Source organism: Marmota flaviventris, chromosome 7 (assembly GCF_047511675.1).
Source record: "Marmota flaviventris isolate mMarFla1 chromosome 7, mMarFla1.hap1, whole genome shotgun sequence".
NCBI classification, from domain to species: Eukaryota; Metazoa; Chordata; class Mammalia; order Rodentia; family Sciuridae; genus Marmota; species Marmota flaviventris.
This window is the reverse complement of record NC_092504.1, coordinates 42,616,896-42,636,953: the sequence shown is the minus strand read 5'-3', so window position 1 is coordinate 42,636,953 and position 20,058 is coordinate 42,616,896. Positions and strand designations below refer to the sequence as shown.

The 20,058-nt window shown below is 35.8% G+C and overlaps 1 protein-coding gene across 1 annotated transcript; it reads left to right on the top strand.

Moving 5' to 3' along the window:
- Positions 1-683: 683 nt before the first annotated feature.
- Positions 684-19,719, top strand: Pdcl2 (phosducin like 2). Its single transcript, XM_027943220.2, is given in 5 exon segments — positions 684-810; positions 1,366-1,456; positions 7,630-7,773; positions 10,822-11,030; positions 19,568-19,719. Coding segments are annotated over 5 exon segments (723 nt in total).
- Positions 19,720-20,058: the final 339 nt, after the last annotated feature.

Sequence of the window (20,058 nt, the reverse complement as noted above, 5' to 3'; positions counted from 1 at the left end):
TTACATATGGTAGGCAACTTCTGGGGAAAAAAAAGTTGCAGATAAAATCTCAGTGAAAATAAGGATACTGAGGAAATAAGGCTAACTTTCATAGAAAGAAATGATGGTGGGATAGAAATTAAACTGTAGAAAGACCCCTAGCTTTTTCTAAGATTTAACCCATGAGTGAGAGTCCCATAAAGCTATAGCTGAAAATAGAAATAGAAATTGAAGGTCTTGAACGCTTATATAGAAAAGATAACCTAATTATATTGGTGCATGATGTGAATTAATTTTGCCCACTGAAATTATCAGTGAATTTTCTATGGCTCATAAGTTCACTTCCTTAGCATTTGATATGTGTCCTAAATTGATATTTTTGAAAGGATTAGGATTTATTCAAGTTAGAAAGAAGAAGACACCTCTCACAAGGTGAGAGGGAACCTGACAGCAGGTTGTCCCTAAAGTGATATTTTTATTAAAATTTTCAGGGTAGCACTGAGGCTAGAAGACGTATCCTGTTTATCAAAGTATGTAATCTATTAGTGCCAAGAAGTGGGAAGAAGTAGCCCACTTCAATAAATTCTTCAAAACTCTCTGTAGAGTTCATGAATAACTGCATACTTGCAAGTGCAATATTATCTGTCAACTTTACAAACACATGTTAAAACGAATGACTATGTCAACAGATTTTCTTTTCTCTTATGTAGGACCCAAATGAAGATACGGAATGGAATGAAATTTTAAGAGATTTTGGCATTCTTCCTCCAAAAGAGGAACCAAAAGATGAAATTGAAGAAATGGTTTTACGTTTACAGAAAGAAGCGATGGGTATGGATATGAAGGGAATAATACAGTGAAGGTGGTGACAATGTATTTCATGAACATAGAAGAGAGGCACTAGAAATAACTTAATATAAACCCCACCCAGGCATTCACAATTAAGATACTGACACCTAAAATGGCTAATTCACATGGAAATCATATGCTGGTTAATAACAGAGCTGAAGCATGCTATTATATAACTTAATGAGACTTTTCCCCCACCATATCTCTTTACTTTGTGATTACCTTCTATCCTGATAATTCCTATAGCATATATTATTTGTCAAGAATTCCAGGTACTTGTGGGAGAGTCTAAGTTTATGGGGTCTAACTAATTTTTCCTATTTTTACATGTAACCTATCAGTGCTATGAACTTTGAGGATGTAAAAAAACCCTTTAATGTAATTTCCACAATGTGTAAACTATTTGGGGGCTGTTTCAGTTGTATTTAAAGGTATTCTTGATCTTCATTTACCTAAGATATTGTTTTTTCTAGATATTGACTGAAAAATAAAAATATTTTTAAACAACTTGATTACCTACCATTTATGTTGTTTTAGTGAAACCATATGAAAAGATGTCTCTTGCACAGTTGAAAGAAGCTGAAGATGAATTTGATGAAGAAGATATGAAAGCTATTGAAGTATATAGGTACAGTGATTCATTTTGTTTACTTATGTATCTTCAAATGAAGAAGAATTATAAGAGCAAAATTAAGAATTTTTGTCCTAATGTAATAAAGTTAATTTTTAATTGTGGTGGCGTACGCCTGTAATCCCAGCAGCTTGGGAGGCTGAGACAGGAGGATCCCAAGTTCAAAGTCAGCCTCAGCAATGGTGAGGCACTAAGCCACTCAGTGAGATCCTATCTCTAAATAAAAAAATAAATAAAATAAAATAAAATAAAAAATAAAATCACAAAATAAGGCTGGAGATGTGGCTTAGTGGTTGAGTGCCCTAAGTTCAATCCCCAGCAACCCACTCACCCAAATTTTAAAACTCTTCCTATGAGATGAAATTAGATCTTTTAAAAATTATTTTGCCTTTGCTTAAATAGAAAATCATCCAGTAACATAGAGTGAAATTTTATCAAGTTATCTATGAATAAATCAGAAAATAGCAATAAAAGGCCAATAAAAAGTAGTCATGATTTGCCTTCCAGAGAGCCTTTGGTAGCTAATGAGATGACAGTTGGTAGATGGTCTCCACTTAGATAGCTTTAGAATGGAGGCTAGTTTCCAGAGGGACTAGCTACAACTTTTTTTTTTTTTTTTTTGTATTGGATATTGATCTCAGGGGAACTTAACCATTGTGCCACATCCCCAGACCTTTTTTGAATTTTATTTAGAGACAGGGTCTTGCTGAGTTGCTTAGGGCCTTGCTAAATTTCTGAGGCTGGCTTTGAACTCAAGATCCTCCTGCCTCAGGCTCACAAGCTCCTGGGAGTGTGCCACTGTGCCCCACCTAGAACTTTTTAAAAATTCATTTTGCCAATATTTGCCTTTAATTGGAGATTAAACAGATTAATTTACATCTAAAGTAATTATTGATTAAGGAAGTTCTTACTTCAGCTATTTAACTATCGCTTTTCTATATTTCTTATGTATTTTTTATTTGTTTGTTTTGTTGTTGTAGTTGTTTTCTGCTCTAGGGATCAAACCCAGGGCCTTGTGCATGCTAGGCAAGTGCTCTACCACAGAGCTACATCCCCAGTCCTCTTAAGTGCTTTTTGTTCTTCAATTCTTTCTTTACTACTTTGTTTCTACATTTAGCTGATTTTCATTTTATGTGCCATTTTAATTTCCTTTTTTTTTTTCTTTTCTTAGTGGTTATCTTGTTTTTCTGTTTGTTTGTTTTTTGGTGCTGGGGATTGAAACCAGGTCCCTGTGCATGTGCTCTATCCCCAGCCCTTCTTAGTGGTTATCTTAAGGATAGAAAATATCATCCTGTAATGACCTAGTTTAAATAATATCAATTTAAATCCAAAAGACTGCAAATACTTAGACCTTATACCTCTCTATCTCTGTCCCTTTATATTGTTATTGTCATAGACTACATTGTTATATATTGTATATTCATTAACATAGATTCATAATTATTGCTTATGCATTTGCCTTTTATATCATATAGGGGGAAAGGAATTAAAACCCAAAAGTATAGTAATACTTAGTTTTGTATTTTTCTATTTAATTAAATTTACCAATGTTCTCTATCTTCTAAGGCTTTGAATTACTATCTAGCACCCTTTTATTTCAGTTGAAAGGACTCCTTTTGCATATTCTTTAGGACAGGTCTATTAGTAACAACTCCATTGGCTCTTTTTATTTTAATCTAGGAATTTCTTAATTTCTCCTTTGTTCTCAAAGCATAGTATTTTTTTCCAGATATAGAATTCTTAGTTGACAGTTTTTAGCACTTTAATTAGTCTCCAAACTTTCTAATGAGAAATTGGATGATAGTCTTATTAAGGATCTCTTATATGTAATGACTTACTTCTCTCTTGCTACTTGCAAGAATCTGTCTTTGCCTTTTGACAGTTTGATTATGATGTCATGATGTGTGCTCTTTGAGTTTGTCCTGCTTGGACATCTTGGATTTCTAGTTCCTTGTCTTTACTCAAATTTGGAAAGTTTACAGGCATTATTTCTTCAACTATTTATTAAGTGCCCTTTTCTCTCTCTCTCCTCCTTTTGGGATTCCCACAATGTATGTGTTGGACTGCTTGACAGTATCCCATCGGTCCTTTAGTCTTTGTTTACTTTTTTCATTATTGTTCTTCAGACTTAATGATTGCCATTTTCTTATCTTCAAGTTTATCTTTTTTTTTTTTTTTTTTTTTTTGCTTGCTCAAATCTAGGAAGCTCTCCAGTATATTTTTTTCATTTCAGTTTATTTTACTTTTTTGGTATGCTTTTCTCACACTACTTTTTGTTGTTGTTGTTCTGGAGATTGAACCCATGGGCACTTTACCACTGAGTCACATCTCCATGTTTGTATTCTGAGATAGGATCTCACTAAGTTGCTGAGGGTCCCTCTAAGGTGCTAAAGTTGGCCTTGAACTTGTGATCCTTTTGCTTTGGCCGTCTCAACTGCTGAGATTATAGGTATGCACCACCATGTCAGGCTACTCACATTGTTTCTGACATGAAATGTATAGGATTTATTTTTCCCAGACTAACCAGTTCCAGATATCAACTGGATATCTTGAAATTCAATTCAATTCTGACACTTAACAATCAGAGGGCAGACCCCACAATGAGAGATGATTTCATACCCACTAAGGTGTTATAATACAAAGAAGGCAGACAGTAACAGAAGTTGGTGAGGATGTGGAGAAATTAGAAGCCTTGTCATTGCCAGTGAGAATGCAAAATTGTGCAGCCACTATGAAAAACATTCTGGAAAATCCTCAAAAGCTTAAACATAGAGCTATCATATGATCCAGCAATTCCACTCCTAGGTGTATGCTCAAGAGAACTGAAAACACAAAACTCATATAGGAATATTCCTAGTAATGTAATTCACAAGACAAAAAGTAGACACTACTGAGTATTCATGAACTGACAAAAATATAAGCAAAAATGGTATATCTGAATAAGAAATATTACTTGGCCATAAAACAAAATGAAGTATCAGTATCTTCTATAACATGGGTGAACTTTGAAAGCATCATTTCAAGGGAAAGAAACCAATTACAAAGGCCATATAAACAGAAAGCAGCTTCTTGGATGCCAGGTCTTGGAATGAGCAAAGAGGGAGTAACTGTAAATGGATACATAGTTTATTTTAGAATGTTAAAAGTGTGTTTGGATTAAATAGTAGTGATCATTCCTCAACTTTTTGATCCTTGTCCTATAGTTCTCTTGAGCAGTTGTTTTCCTGGCAATGACTGTGGTCTGGGCTTTTTTCATTAGGAGCTACATCATCTAAAACTCTTTTATGTCCAACCATGTGAATCAGAGATTCAGTGTGAAAGATCAGAGGGACATTTTAGGGATGAGTTGTAGAAATGGATTGTCACTTTCACTCAGGTTCCATTGGGTATAATCCAGTCTGATGATCCTAATCTATTTGCAAAGGAAGCTCGCAAGTGTGGTCTTCCTGTGAGCCCCAGAATAGGAAGCTATAATGATATTGTAGGTTCTAACCAGGCCTCAGGACAAGATAAAGAAATGTAAGATATAATATTCAAAAAAGAAGAGACAAATGCTATTGTATAGGTGATTAGCTGTAAAATAACAAGTGGATCAATTTAGAAGCTCTTAAAGCTTAAAATATGAAGAAAGATCTATATGTAGCCATGGTCATATCTGCAGCATATTTTTGTGGCAAATGCATTAATTTGGCTGCCTTGACATATGTTCCTCTTTCTCGTGGCGTGTGTTCCAGTACTGCAGAAGCTAAAAAAAAAAGAAAAAAGAAAAGAAATTACATTTCTCAGTCTTTGATGCAACATGGATAATGATATGATGTCCACATTCATTGGCTATTTGAAGTAAGAGCTAAATTAAGTGGGGGAAGAAGTCATAGCACACAAAGCTTTCATTTAGCTGGTACTAATCCAGAATTTGCATCATGGTTTTGGAACCATTATTCCGGCAGCAGTTTCTCATCCTCAGATTGTTGCTGGGGAGATGGGTTTCTAGAGACAATAGCTATTACTGCGACTTTCTGAGTCTCAGATTAATTTGACACTAGGGCCAATAATTGGAACAGCAGTTCCAGATTCCCCAGTGTCTGGATTGCAGCAAGGAGCCTTGGCAGACCAGTTTTGCAATGTTCTGGGAGTCATTCCTGGTTGCCCAGCCTAGAGCCTACTCTTCTGTCTTTCCATTAGATTTGCAAAGCACATAATTCCCCAGATTAAGCTCCTTTCTGCTTAAAATAGCCAGAGGGCTTTCTGTTTATGCAACTGAATCCCAACTGATATGATTGTTAGGTGAAAAAATGCAGGCCATTGAACACTGTGACTTCCTGATGGCAAAACTAGCCCAGGTGTTTACCTTTCTCCCCAGCCCAATTCCAAAGAGAAAGAAACGAGGAGGGGGTGGAGAAGAAGGTGAAACAGGGGACAAGGAAGAGAAGCAGTTGTGAATTGTTCCACCAAATAGGGCATGGTGCCATCCTTGGAACAGGAACATTTTGAAATTTCTGAATGATATTAAACCAGCCAGATCAAATTGAGGCAAGTTAGTGAGCGTGATACTAAATCTTCAGTCCCAAAATAGGAGGGTTCCCAAAAGACTTTTGGAGTAAATCCAGGTTATATCATGTCAGCCAGTAGAAGGCAAATGGAAGGGCTTCGATGTGCACACTCTGAGAGGGCCTGGCCCTGCACTATTCGCCTCAGCACTCCCACTTAGCCTTTATTTTGCTTGGATCAGTTGTTATGTAAAGGGAGAGGTTTCACTTGACATGTTTCTAATGTGTGAAAGGCAGAGTGCTTTAAAATGTACCCAGGATTTTGTTTTTATTAGCTGCTTTGAAAGGATAGTTTGTCATTCACAGTTCCCAAGAGGAGGGATCACGCCATGCCACATAGGACCACATGGGAAAGTACCTGAATTGGTCAGGAGTCAGAAGGAGACTTCAATGTGGTTTCTGCAGGTTCAGGACTGGCTAGTTTGAATGGTTTTGGTAGGCTGTGGGCTGTAGGGTTATCTCTAGTTGTCCGGTCCCAGGGCAGGGGCCATGGCTCAGCCTGATAAAGAAGGTGATTGAGCTAGGTACTCTGGACTGGCTGGTTTGCATTTGAAGAACTACTCTCTGGCCAGTGTTTACTTTTTCTTGGAGTTAGCCAGACAATCTCTAGAAGATAGGCAAGGCTCCAGATGACAGCACATCAAGAACACAGAAAATGAGAAAATACAGTTAACACATAGAGAAGGGGAGCGAGAGGAAGTAAATACCCCCAGCAAACCTAAGAGGCATAGAATCAGTAAATGTTAAGAAACTTTTCTGGTGCAGTGGTACCCGTTTGAAATTCCAACAGCTCCGGAGTCTCAGGCGGGAGAATCACAAGTTCAAGACCAGCCTTAGCAACTTACCAAGTTCCTGTCTCAAAATAAAATAAAAAGGGCTGGGAATGTAGCTCAGTGGTAGAATGCCTCTGGGTGTGATCCCCAGTATCACCACCAAAGAAAAAAGAAATTTGGACATGTCAGAAACCACTGGGTTTATTTCATAAATCCAAGCATTCACCAGCTTAATCATCAAAGTATGAAAAATTTGAGATGATTGTTTAACAAAGTTTTATAATGTTCTCTATGGAAGAACAAATACATAAAATTTATTGAATTCTCATTGGGTGCCAGACACTATGCTAAGAAATTTGCATGTGTTATATCATTTAATTCTACAAGAATGGTCATTATTCCCATGTACAGTTAGGGAAACTGAAGTTTAGAAAGATTAAATAACTTGCCCAAGTTCATGCTACTATTTAAATACTGAAACTGGCATAAACCCAGTTTGATCTGACCTCTGAATCATTCTCCTCTACTCCCTCTCCTCTACTTCCTCTTTACCTATAATAAATTTATGCTTAAAACTGATAATAAATATTCACAAAGGCTTTGGACTGGAAAGCAGCTTGGGATGTTACTTAAATGGGTTAATAACAGTACTTATAACACAAATTCCCATATAAGAAGAGAGATTGGCTTTATTAGATCATTAATGGTTATCCTATCACTTAAAGTATTTGCTGAAAAAAATAGTAAATATTTGCTATGGACATACATTGTCTTAAATTATTACTGTGTATAAGAATGATTTTAAGAATATAACAATTTTCATATGTAACTAAACTATTTTTTTAATTAGAGAAAAGCGGTTACAGGAATGGAAAGCACTTAAGAAAAAACAAAAATTTGGTGAATTAAGAGAAATTTCTGGAAATCAATATGTGAATGAAGTCACAAATGCAGAAAAAGATGTATGGGTTATAATTCATCTATACAGATCAAGGTAATAGCATTTCAAAATGTGAATGGAGTAATGATTTAATGTCTTTTCAAGACATTGTTCGTTTTAAGGTTCTATAATGCATATAACCAAGAGTACATAGGAAAAGAAAAATGTGTATGTTTCACATAAATACATCTATGGAGTCTTTATAATCATGGGCTTCAAGGATTAAGCTTAGGTATTTTTAAATATTTTCATTTCTAATTTAAACAACTTGTCACAATTCTTCAGAGAAATAAACTCTCTTTGGTAGTTATTTAAAAAATAACTTTTTATTATTGAAATTTTAAAAAGATACAGAAACAGAGAGAATGTTAAAATGAACAACCCAAATACCCATCACAAAGGTTCAACAATGAATATTGTACCTTTTTTATATCATTGTTTCTATTGTGTAATTTGCTTATGCAGAACCAGTTCAAAGTAAATTGCACACAGCGCTGTGATTTTCCTAAATTCTTCAGCATGTGTCTTCAAAACATAAGGGTGTCTAGTGGAAGAAAATTCCTGTTTCCTCTATCTTAGATTTATTGGCAGGGGCCTGCAAATTAAACTCAGGAAGGACAGATTGACAAGAGAAAAAAAAAACTATTAAGGGGAGAGAACTCAGTGAGGAGTTACTCAAAGGGATGTTGAGAACTGAAGTTTATATAGTATCTTAACAAAAGAACAAGTTTTAGAAAAGTGACAAGACAAAGGAAAGGGACTTTGCGCTTCTAGGGGTGGTGTATGTTGTGGGAGACAATTATTTGGGGAAAACTAATGGGAAAGAAGGACTTATTATAGTAAGATTTGCTGTACTGATGGCTCTGGTGCTACTCTGGGCTGATAAAAGCTGGGTTGTCTTCAATGATTAAGAGTCATCCTGCCCTTGACCAAGAGAGTTTTCTTGTATGTATCTTCTTAGTTACATTCAGATCAAAATAATCCTTATGCAAGGCATATTGGGGATGGCATTCTGTGTGCTCCTTCAAGAGCATTCTTCTAGATAACCACAATACCTAAACCTTATTCATGTTTTTTTTCCAACTGACTGCAAAATATCTTTAATAAACACATACAAGGAGCCAATTAAAGATCATGCAGTACATACAGATATTTCATGTCTCTTTAGGCCCTTTTAAATAGAACAATTCTATTGTATTTCCCCATTTCCCTGATAGTTAATTTTAAAATGCCCAGTTGTATCGATTATAACTTAAATATCCCTAGGCCTCACCAACCTCGTATAGTTAAAAACCGGGAGAGTAGATGTTTCCCTGTTTCTCTCATTGAAACCATTCCAGATACCATGACAGTTGCTCTTACTGTCTTCATCCCAATCTTTGATTAATTTCATCTCTCTTCAGGTTCTTAGAGAAATCTTTGCAAATAATAGCCCTGAAATTACAAAGTTATCATATTTTGATAGGATAACATGCCTGTAAAAGAAAATATTACTTTTGTGTGAGTGTGTGGTGTACTGGAGATTGAACCCAGGGCCTCTTTCATGCTAGGCAGGCACGAGTGAAGGCCACATTGAAGAGTCTAGAACTTATCCTGAAGGCAGTGAGGAACCATTGCCATATTTTCAATGTGGGGGCATGGAAGAATCTCAAGTTTACACAATAAGATTTGAGATTTAGGGTAATCTGACGTAGCTTAGATTTAAAAATGAGGGGAATAGAGCAAAGGCCAAAGACAGGAGAAGATAGACATAAAATAAGGAGGTAGAATCAATATTACTGGATTCCCGATTAGACCTTGTAGAAGAAAGGGCAGGCCTGAGTGCCAACCTAATAAAATATTGGAGAAATATCAGAATTTTTTTTTTTGGTGGAGTGTAAAGGAGATGAAATTCATTGGCTGTTGATATCAAGATGGTTAGGAGTTCAGTGGATGTATCTGGAATGAGAAGAGAGTCCAGGATATAATCATAAGATACATCTACAGCTGAGGCAAAGAAAGAAGAAGAAAGTCAGATATTAGCAGGAACCTAATGAAAGCGAACCATAGAAGTATATCTATAGGGTATATTCTCTATGCCATGTATTTTTTACTTATGCCAAAAGAAAAGAGTGTTTCAAGAAGGGAGATGAACAAAACATAGAAACAGATGGTTTTATGTTTGTTTGTTTCAATCTGGATTGTGACTAGAAGAAAAGAGTGGTTACTAGAAAGAAACAAAGAGTAGAAAGGAAGTTTTTAAAAAACTAAAATTTATTGGCTTGACATGTGTATGTAAAATTAGAAAAGTGTCTTTGGAGAAGGAAAGATGAGAAAATAGAAGAGGGAAGCCGAATAACCCACAGAGGAACAGTACCATAGGAAATGAAAGGGGCATGCACTATAAAGCAAAGGTGATGGAACTAGCCCAGAACAATTTGGTAAAGCTGGAAGAGAGGGAACTAATTGAAGAATGGGTGTAACAGGAGTGAAGTGATTGAGCAGGAAAAATTGAAAGTTTGGGTCATTCTTTCAATCAGTCTTGAATTGCTAATGAGAAATGAAATAACTCTGATGATGGGGACCAGGATGTGTGTAGAGTGGGACTCCAGGAAGACTAAAGGTTGGAGTGTTGTTAAGGTCCAGAAAGTCAAGAATTTCTTGTCTGAAACAAGGAAGTTTGGAAGTGATAATCTCATTACATGAAGATAAACGCAATATGGTGACAAGAGTTGGGATATCTTTACTTCAACTCTGAACTGCCAAAGATTTTGTTGTTGTTGTTGTTGTTGTTGTTTGTTTGTTTGGTTGGTTGGTTTTTCATGTGTCCTACCAACTGAGAACTGGCACTAAGTTGAATGTAGTTTGTCCAACTCAGACATCAGACTCCCATGGTAGCTACTGCATGGCCAGGGTATGGTAATGTTTCCAGTGGAAACCAGAGGACTCTCCATTCCATTCATCTGTGCTAGGTCACAGTAGAGGAAGATGAGGATATACTTTTCTATTAAAAGAAAAATTACGGAAACATTCTTTTTGTCACAAAGATACTTCCTTATTTTATTAGGCTGAAGTGAGTAGTCTGTTTTAAAATATATTGTGTGTGCTATTTCTCTTTTTTAGCATCCCAATGTGTTTATTGGTGAACCAGCATCTTAGTCTTCTAGCAAGAAAGTTTCCAGAAACTAAATTTGTTAAAGCCATCGTGAATAGCTGTATTCAACACTACCATGACAATTGCTTACCAACAATTTTTGTTTATAAAAGTGGTCAGATAGAAGGCAAATTCATTGGAATCGTAGAATGTGGAGGGATAAATCTCAAACTAGAAGGTAATGATGTTATTTTAAAAATTTGTTTATAAAAATTACAGGTGAAAACTTCCATAGATGAACAAGTATCATGGAAGTTTATTTCCTTAAAACATAAAAGTTATTTTCCCCTTGTTTCTAGTCCCTTCTTGAATGTCTCCCGATTCATTTACCTATAATAATACTCTTATCATAACACTGTTTTTGCTTAAAATCCTTAATTGTTTCCTGTCTAAAATTTAGAATCTTCCCCTTTAGCATCTGAGTCTACCTCTCCAGCCACATTTCTCAGTGCTGCCCAGCTGTACCCTAGCTGCTCTTCAGCCACAACCCCAGACAGCACCTCACTCACTCATGCTATCTTACTTGGTTATATGCTCTTTCCTTTTATCTAAAATTCCCCATCCTTCTTTATTCTTCCTCTCTAAGCGCATGGATCTCCTCATTTCCGTATTCTGTTATGTAATCCTGGACTAATAATTCGTCTTTCACTTCTCTATTCATTTTCTGTAGTGTATATTCTCTATGCCATGTATTTTTTTATCCTGATTTTTGCTGATTTATTCCGAGTCTCATCTCCCTAACAAGTGCAGGGACCACATCTCCAATTATTTTATCATAATACACACCACAGGACTTTATATTTTTATCTTATTTAATGATTTTTATTTCCTAAGGCCATCCTTTTGTTTCATTCATTATTTTTAGAACTGTTTTAACATATATTGTAGAACTAAACATCATCTTATTTCATCCTCATGTTAAAGCCACCTTGAGAGACTGCTTTTAACATTTATTCTTTGACTCTGTCAACCCCTAAAACTAATTTTGGCTATATTAAGACCACAGTAGCTATTGTGAATTGAGCTGCTATAAACATTGACATAGCTGCATTACCATAGAATGCTAATTTTAAGTCCTTGGGGTATAAACCAAGAAGTGGGATAGCAGGGTCAAATGGTAGTTCCATTCCAAGTTTTCTGAGAAATCTCCATACTGCTTTCCATAGTGGTTGTACCAATTTTCAGTCCCACCAACAATGTATGAGTGTACCTTTCCCACCCACATCCTTGACATTTATTGTTGTCTGTATTCTTAATGATTGCCATTCTGACAGGAGTGAGATGAAATCTTAGTGTAGTGTTGATTTGCATTTCTCTAATTGCCAGAGATGTTGAAGACTTTTCATATATTTATTGATCGAATGTATTTCTTCTTCTGAGAAGTGTCTGTTCAGTTCCTTAGCCCATTTATTGATTGGGTTATTTGGATTTTTTTGGTGTGAAGTTTTTTGAGTTCTGTATGTATCCCACAGATTAATGCTTTATTGGAGGTGCATGTGGTCAAGATTTTCTCCCAATCTGTGGGCTCTCTCCTCACATTATTGTTTCCTTTGCTGAGAAGAAACTTTTTAATTTGAATCCATCCCATTCATTGATCCTTGATTTTACTTGTTGCACTTTAGATATCTTGTTGAGGAAGTCAAAACCTAGACCGACTTGGTAAAGATTTGGGCCTACTTTTTCTTCTATTAGGCACAGGGTCTCTGTCCTAGTGCCTAAGTCTTTGATCCACTTTTAGTGTTTTTGTTCAAGGTGAGAGAGATAGGTTTAATTTCATTTTACTACATATGAATTTCCAGTTTTTCCAGCACCATTTGTTGAATAGGCTATCTTTTCTCCAGTGAATGTTTTGGGCACCTTTGTCTAGTATGAAATAACCATATTTATGTGGGTTTGTCGCTGTATCCTCTAACCATTGGTCTACATGTCTATTTTGGTGCCAATACCATGCTGGTTTTGTTACTATAGCTCTGTAGTATAATTTAAGGCTTGGTATTATGGTGCCTCTTGCTTCACATGTCTTTCTAAGAATTGCTTTGGCTATTCTGGGTCTCTTATTTTTCCAAATAAATTTCATGAGTACTTTTCTGTTTCTATGAAGAATGTCATTGGGATTTTAACAGGAATTGCATTAAATCTGTATAATGCTTTTGGTAGTATGGTCATTTTGACAATATTAATTCTACCTATCCATGAGCATGGGAGATCTTTCCATCTTCTGAGGTTTTCTTCAATTTCCTTTTTAGTGTTCTATAGTTTCCATTGTAGGTCTTTCACCTCTTTTGTTAGATTGATTCTCAGATGTTTTATTTTACTTGAGGCTATTGTGAATGGGATAGTTTTCCTAATGTCTCTTTCAGTGGATTCATCGCTGATGTATAGAAATGTGTTTGATTTATAGGTGTTGATTTTATATCCTGGTAATTTGCTGAATTCATGTATTAGTTCTAGAAGTTTTCTGGTGGGTTTTTTTTTTTTTTATCTTCTAGATATAGAATCATGTCATAGCAAATAGTGATAGTTTGAATTCTTTTTTACCTATTTGTATTCCTTTAATTTCTTTCTTCTGTTTAATTGCTCTGGCTAGAGTTTCAAGAACGATGTTGAAGTGGTGAAAGAAGACATCCTTGCCTTATTCCAATTTTTAGAGAAAATGTTTTCAATTTTTCTCCATTTAGAATGATGTTGGCCTTGGGTTTAGCATATATAGCTTTTACAATGTTGAGGTATCTTCCTAATATCCCTAGTTTTTCTAGTGTTTTGAACATGAAGGTGTGCTATATTTTGTCAAATGCTTTTTCTGCATTTATTGAGATGATCATGTGATTCTTGTTTTTAAGTATATTAATATGATGAATAACATTTATTGATTTCCGTATGTCAAACCAACCCTGGGATGAATGCCACTTGATCATGGTACACTTTTTTATATGTTTTTGTGTTTGATTTGCCAGAAATTTATTGAGAATTTTTTTTTTTTTTTGAGAGAGAGAGAGAGAATTTTTTAATATTTATTTTTTAGTTTTTGGCAGACACAACATCTTTGTTTGTATGTGGTGCTGAGGATCGAACCCGGGCCGCACGCATGCCAGGCGAGCGTGCTACCGCTTGAGCCACATCCCCAGCCCAATATTGAGAATTTTTGCATTGATGTTCATCAGGGATATTGGTCTGAAGTTTTCTTTCCTTGATGTGTCTTTTGTCTGGTTTTGGTATCAGGGTGACATTAGCTTCATGGAATGAGTTTGGAAGGATTCCCTCCTTTTCCATATTCATGGAATATTTTGGGCAGTATTACTATTAATTATTCTTTGAAGTCTTGTAGAACTTGGCTGAGAATCCATCTTGTCCTGGGCTTTTCTTGGTTGGTAGGCTCTTGATGGTATCTTGTATTACACTACTTGTAATTGATCTGCTTAAGTTGTATATGACCTCATTCAGTTTGGGTAGATCATATATCTCTAGAAATTTGTTGATGTCGTCTATATTTTCTGTTTTACTGGAATATAAATTTTCAAAATAGTTTCTAATTATCTTCTGTATTTCAGATATGTCCATTGTGACATTTCCTTCTTCATCATGTATTTTAGTAATTTGAATTTTCTATCTTTTTCTTTTCATTAGCATGGACAGGGTTTTATCTATTTTATTTATTTTTTCAAAGAACCAACTTTTTGTTTTGTTGGATTTTTCAGTTAGTTTTTCAATTGTTTCTTTTGTTTTGATTTCATTAATTTCAGCTCCGATTTTAATTATTTCCTGCTTTCTACTGCTTTTGGTGTTGATTTGTCCTTTTTCTAGGGCTTTCGGATATAGTGTTAGGTCATTTATTTGTTGACTTTTTATTCTTTTAATGAATGCACTCAGTACAATAAACTTTCCTGTTAGTACTGCCTTCATAGTGTCCCAGAAATTTTGATGTTGTATCAGTGTTCTCATTTACCTCTGAGATTTTTTTTTCATCCTTGATTTCTTCTACCATCCTTTCAATAGGGTATTATTTAGTCTCCATTTATTAGAGTAGCTTCTAGTTTTTACTTCATCATTGATTTATAATTTCATTCAATTGTGATCTGATAGAATGCAAGGTTTTAAGGTATTTTCTCTGTTTTTTTTTTTTTAACTAAGAGTTGCTTTGGGCATAAGATATGGTCTATTTTAGAGAAGGAGCCATGTGCTGCTGAGAAGAAAGTGTATTTGCTTGTTGATGGATAAAATATTCTATATATGTCTGTTAAGTTTAAATTATTGATTGTATTGTTTAGTTCTATAGGTTCTTTATTGAGTTTTTGTTTGGAAGATCTGTCCAGTGGTGAGAGAGGTGTGTCACCCAGTATTATTCTGTTGTGGTCTGTTTGATTCTTAAAATTGAGAAGGATTTGTTTGATGTTTGTAGATGCTCCATTGTTTGGGGCATAAATATTTGTAATCGTAATGTCTTGCTGTTATATACCTCCCTTTAAGAAGCATAAAATGTCTTCTTTGTCTCTTCTGGTTAACTTTGGCTTGAAGTCTACTTTATCTAAGATGAGGATAGAAACCACTGCTTGTTTATGCAATCCATATGCGTGATATGTTTTTTTTTTTTTTCCCCATCCTTTCACTTTCAGCCTACAGATGTCTTTGCCCATTAGTGAGTCTCTCGAAGGCCACATATTGTTGGGTCTTTCTTTTTAATCCAATCTGCCAGTCTATGTCTTTTAATTGATGACTTTAGGCCATTAACATTAAAGGTTATTATTGAGATATGATTTGTATTCCCTGTCATTTTGACTTATTTCTGGTTTTAAATTTGACTTAGTTTCTCATTTGGTTCAATGTCCCTTTAGTGTAGGTCCTCCCTTTGCTGGTTTTCACTTTTTTTTTTTTTTCAGTTCATCCCCATGGAATATTTTGTTGAGAATATTCTGTAGTGTAGGCTTTTTAGTTGTGAATTCTTTTACTTTTTGTTTACCATGGAAGGTTTTAATTTCATCTTCAAATCTAAAACTTAATTTTGCTGTATATAAAATTCTTGGTTGGCATCCATTTTGTTTCAGAGCATGAAATATATTATTCCAGAACCTCCTAGCTTTGAGGGTCTGGGTTGAGAAATCAATTGAGATTCAGACTGGTTTCCCCTTGTATGTAATTTGATTTTTTTCTCTTGTGGCTTTAAGATTTTATATTTATTCTATATGTTATTCATTCTCATTATAATGTGTCTTGGTGTGGGTCTGCTGTAATTTTCTACATTGGGGTCCTGTAAGCCTCTTGTATTTGATTTTCCACTCCATTCTTTAGGTTTGGGGGATTTTCTGCTATTATATCATTGAAAATATTGTGCATTCCTTTGGTTCGTATCTCTGCTCCTTCATCTATTCTGATAACTCTTAAATATAGTCTTTTCATGTTATCCCATAATTCTTGGATGTTCTGTTCATGGTTTCTTATCATCTCTTCATGGTCATCTCTATTTCAAGATTATATATTTTGTCTTCATTGTGTGAGGTTCTGTCTTCCAAGTGGTCTAGTCTGTTGGTGATGCTTTCCATTAAATTTATAATTTGGTTTATTGACTCCTTCATTTTGAGGATTTCTGCTTTTTTTCCACAATCTCTAACTCCTTATTGAAGTGGTCTTTCACTTTCTGTATTTTTCTTAGATTTCACTCCTTATACTATCCTTTAATTCCCAGATAAGTTTAACTATATACATTCTTAACTCCTTCATGGACATTTCTTCAACTGTGATATCTATGGCTTCTGTCATTGGAGCATCTAAGTTTGTTTGGGGCATTTTATTCCCTTGTTTTTTTCATGTTGTTTGCATGTTTTCCCATCTAGCAGTAGAGATCTAAAGCAGCACAAATTCTACCCTGTAGACCTATAGTGTCCCTGAAGGTTTCCAGCACCTCACCTTTAATGGTGAGACCAATATCAACAGCACCCAGTATAAACAATATATAGCCTTAAACCGAATAGCTCTCACTAAGTCATCTATTGCTTTCTTGCATTAAGCCAAAATGATGAGTTCAATAACTATCTATAGTATAAAGAGAAAATTTGCTAAAATGATTTCTATTTCAAATGGTGGGCGAGAGAACAGAAGTAGCACAGTATGCAATGTTTGCAAGGGAGGAAGAAAAAGCTAGAAGCAAAGATTCATAGGAAGAGTGGAAGAGGAGTTAACACAAATTGGCTGTTGGTTGGGGAAAAGCTGGAAAGAGAAACCAAGAAAACAGAAAAATGATAGGAAGAACATAAACAAAGGGAAAAAATTAAAGATATACAAACAGAATAAAAATGCAAAACACCATTCATATATCATTGTCCTCCATACACTGATGCATAAAAAATACCCTGATCCAAATATGGTAAAGAAAATAGAAAAATAAAATAAAATAAATCTTGCTGGAAAGTTAACTATCTCTGTCAGCATTCAAAAGTTTCTCAGCCTCTCTCTAATATCTCTTTGGATTACCAGGCCCAGACCTGCCCTCACAGACCCAGTCACTACCCTATCTGGGCTTCAGATACCTCAGGCTTGGCCACAGTGTAGTTCCAAGATCTAAATGCTGCTCCTACTTGCAGAGAAACCACCAGGGATACACTCATGCAAAGGAGAAAACCTGAGATGCACAGGAAGATAGGGGCCACTAGCACTCCCAGCAGGAAGACCTCAGGTGCCTCCAAACACGCAGGCACCCCCACACTGGACCTGCAAGTCCTGGCAGAGTCCCCAGACAGGTGCTGTTGTGATGGTATGCCTCCTAGCATCCTGGCCCCAGGCCCTGGTCAGTGCCCCAAGATGGTTGCAGCCATGTGCAACCAAACCAAAGTCTTCCCTGCAGCAGTCCTCTAGGAGGTGGTAGCAGTAGTAGTGGCGATGGTTGGTGGCAGCAGGCGGTGGGTCAGCAGCAATGGTACTGCAACAGTGTCTGCAGTGGCGGTTGCACCTGTGGCTGTGTGGGCAGCATCACCCAGGCGATCTGGGGCGGGGTGGAGGGCAGCAGCAGCATGAATGGGGGGCAGTGGTGTCTACAGTGGCAGCAGTGAGTGGCTGCAGTCATGTGGGCAGCAGCACCCAGAAAGAAGACCTCCAGGCTTTGGCAGTAGCAGTGTAGGTGGCAGTGGACTGGAAAAGAGACTTCTGGGTGTCAGCAGCAGTGACCTTAGAGGTAGCATCGGAGGTAGTGCTGGAGTGCCCAGAGAAAAGAACTCTGGCATGGCAGCAGTGGTGTCTGCGGCAGCCCTAAAGCCATTTTTAAGGGCTCTGCCTTCATCATGTAGTCACCTCCCAAAGGCCACCTCCTGATACCATTATCCTGAGGTTCTGATTTCAACACGTGAATTTTGGGGGTATATTGACATTCTAAATCATAGTAATCTGACTACTCTAGGTACCTCATATACTTGGAATTGTATATTTGTTTTCTTGTGACTGTCCTACACTTTGTATGTCTTCAAGGTTCTTCATGTTGTAGCATGTATTAGAATTTCCTTCCTTTTTAAGGTTAAATAATATCACATTTTGTTCATACATTCATCAGTAAATAGACATCTTTGGGCTATTGGGAGTATATTGTGAATAATGCTGTTCTGAACATGAGTGTACTAATATCCATTGGAGTCCCTTTCTTCATTCTTCTGGGTATATACCCAAAAGTAGAATTTCCAGATCATATATAACTGCCACACTCTTTTCTATAGTGGCTGCACCATTTTACACTACCAAACTGTGCACAGGGGGTCCAATTTCTCCACATCCTTGCCAACACTTTGTTCGTTGTTTTGATAATAGTCATCCAAATGGGTGTGAAGTGTTTTAATGTTTCCTATATCTTTTTTGGGGGGGAGGTACTGGGGCTTGAACTCAGGGGCACTCGACCACTGAGCCACATTCCCAGCCCTATTTTGTATTTTATTAGAGACAGGGTCTCACTGAGTTGCTTAGTGCCTCACTAAATTGCTGAAGTTGGCTTTGAACTCATGATCCTCCTGCCTCTGCCTCCCAAACCACTGGGATTATAGGTATGTGCCACCTTAGCCTGGGCTCCTGTACCATTTTTAACAGCTTAAAAATGCTTGGGTTAGTTTCTGAAGTCTCCTCTATGCTCTAAGTCTTTTTGTCTATCCCTAGATTAATATAGCACTGTGTAATTACTGTAGCTTTATAATAATCTAATTATCTCTAGGAATACTTTGAGAATTTCATATAATTTAGAATTAGTCAAATTCAGTGAAAAATACTGTGGAATATTTATTAAAATCATTTATAGATTGTTAGAGAGGTGACATTCTATTAACAGTGAGTGTGGTCATTCATGAATGAGATATGTCTTGTAATTCAGATTTTGACTTTGCTGGTCATCCCTATTGTTTTTGCTTTTCTATTTTTTCTAAGTATTATCTTCATCATGTTCAGTTTTCCTCAGGTTTACTTCATTGTTCTTCTCATCATAGCTTTTCAGTTTGAATTTTTAAACTTATTTATTTTCAGCCATTTTAAAAGTAAACATTTTAACCATACTTTCTTCCTTTAAGTAAAATATAACTTTGCTGTATCCAATGTGTATTCTGATTTTGTAACACTTTCACTATAATACAGTTTTAAGTATATACTCTTTGCACATTAATATTATTAGTCAATTTTTATTTTCTATAGATCAGAAATTCTTCTTTTCATTTTTCCAAGATTTCCATCCAAGTCTAATGATTTTTTTTTTAATTGTAGAACTTGAATGGAAGCTAGCAGAAGTTGGAGCAATACAGACTGAGTTAGAAGAAAACCCCAAGAAAGTCATTGAAGATATGATGGTATCTTCAATTAGAAACACTTCTATTTATGACAGTGATAGTTCCAACAGTGATAATGATACAAAATAGAAATATTTAATAAATTGCTTTAAAGTATATGTATACCGAATGCTTTATTTACTCCTGCCTTTATAATGAGAGATTAGAGAATGTATATATTTATTTTCATTTTTTTATGTTAGAACTATAGCTTATATGTCACTTCAAAAATTTTCTGGTATTTTAGAATATTCATTCTTTCTGACAAATAAGAATTTCTACTAACCCCTTGGTATTTTCCCATGGGTTATTCTTTTTCTGACCCCTGTTGGAAAAAAAAACAAAAACAAAGATTACAAATTCTTGTGTTGCCTATTCACTTCCAAAGCGACCTATGAAAAAATTAAGAAATTTCATTTAGCTGGGTGT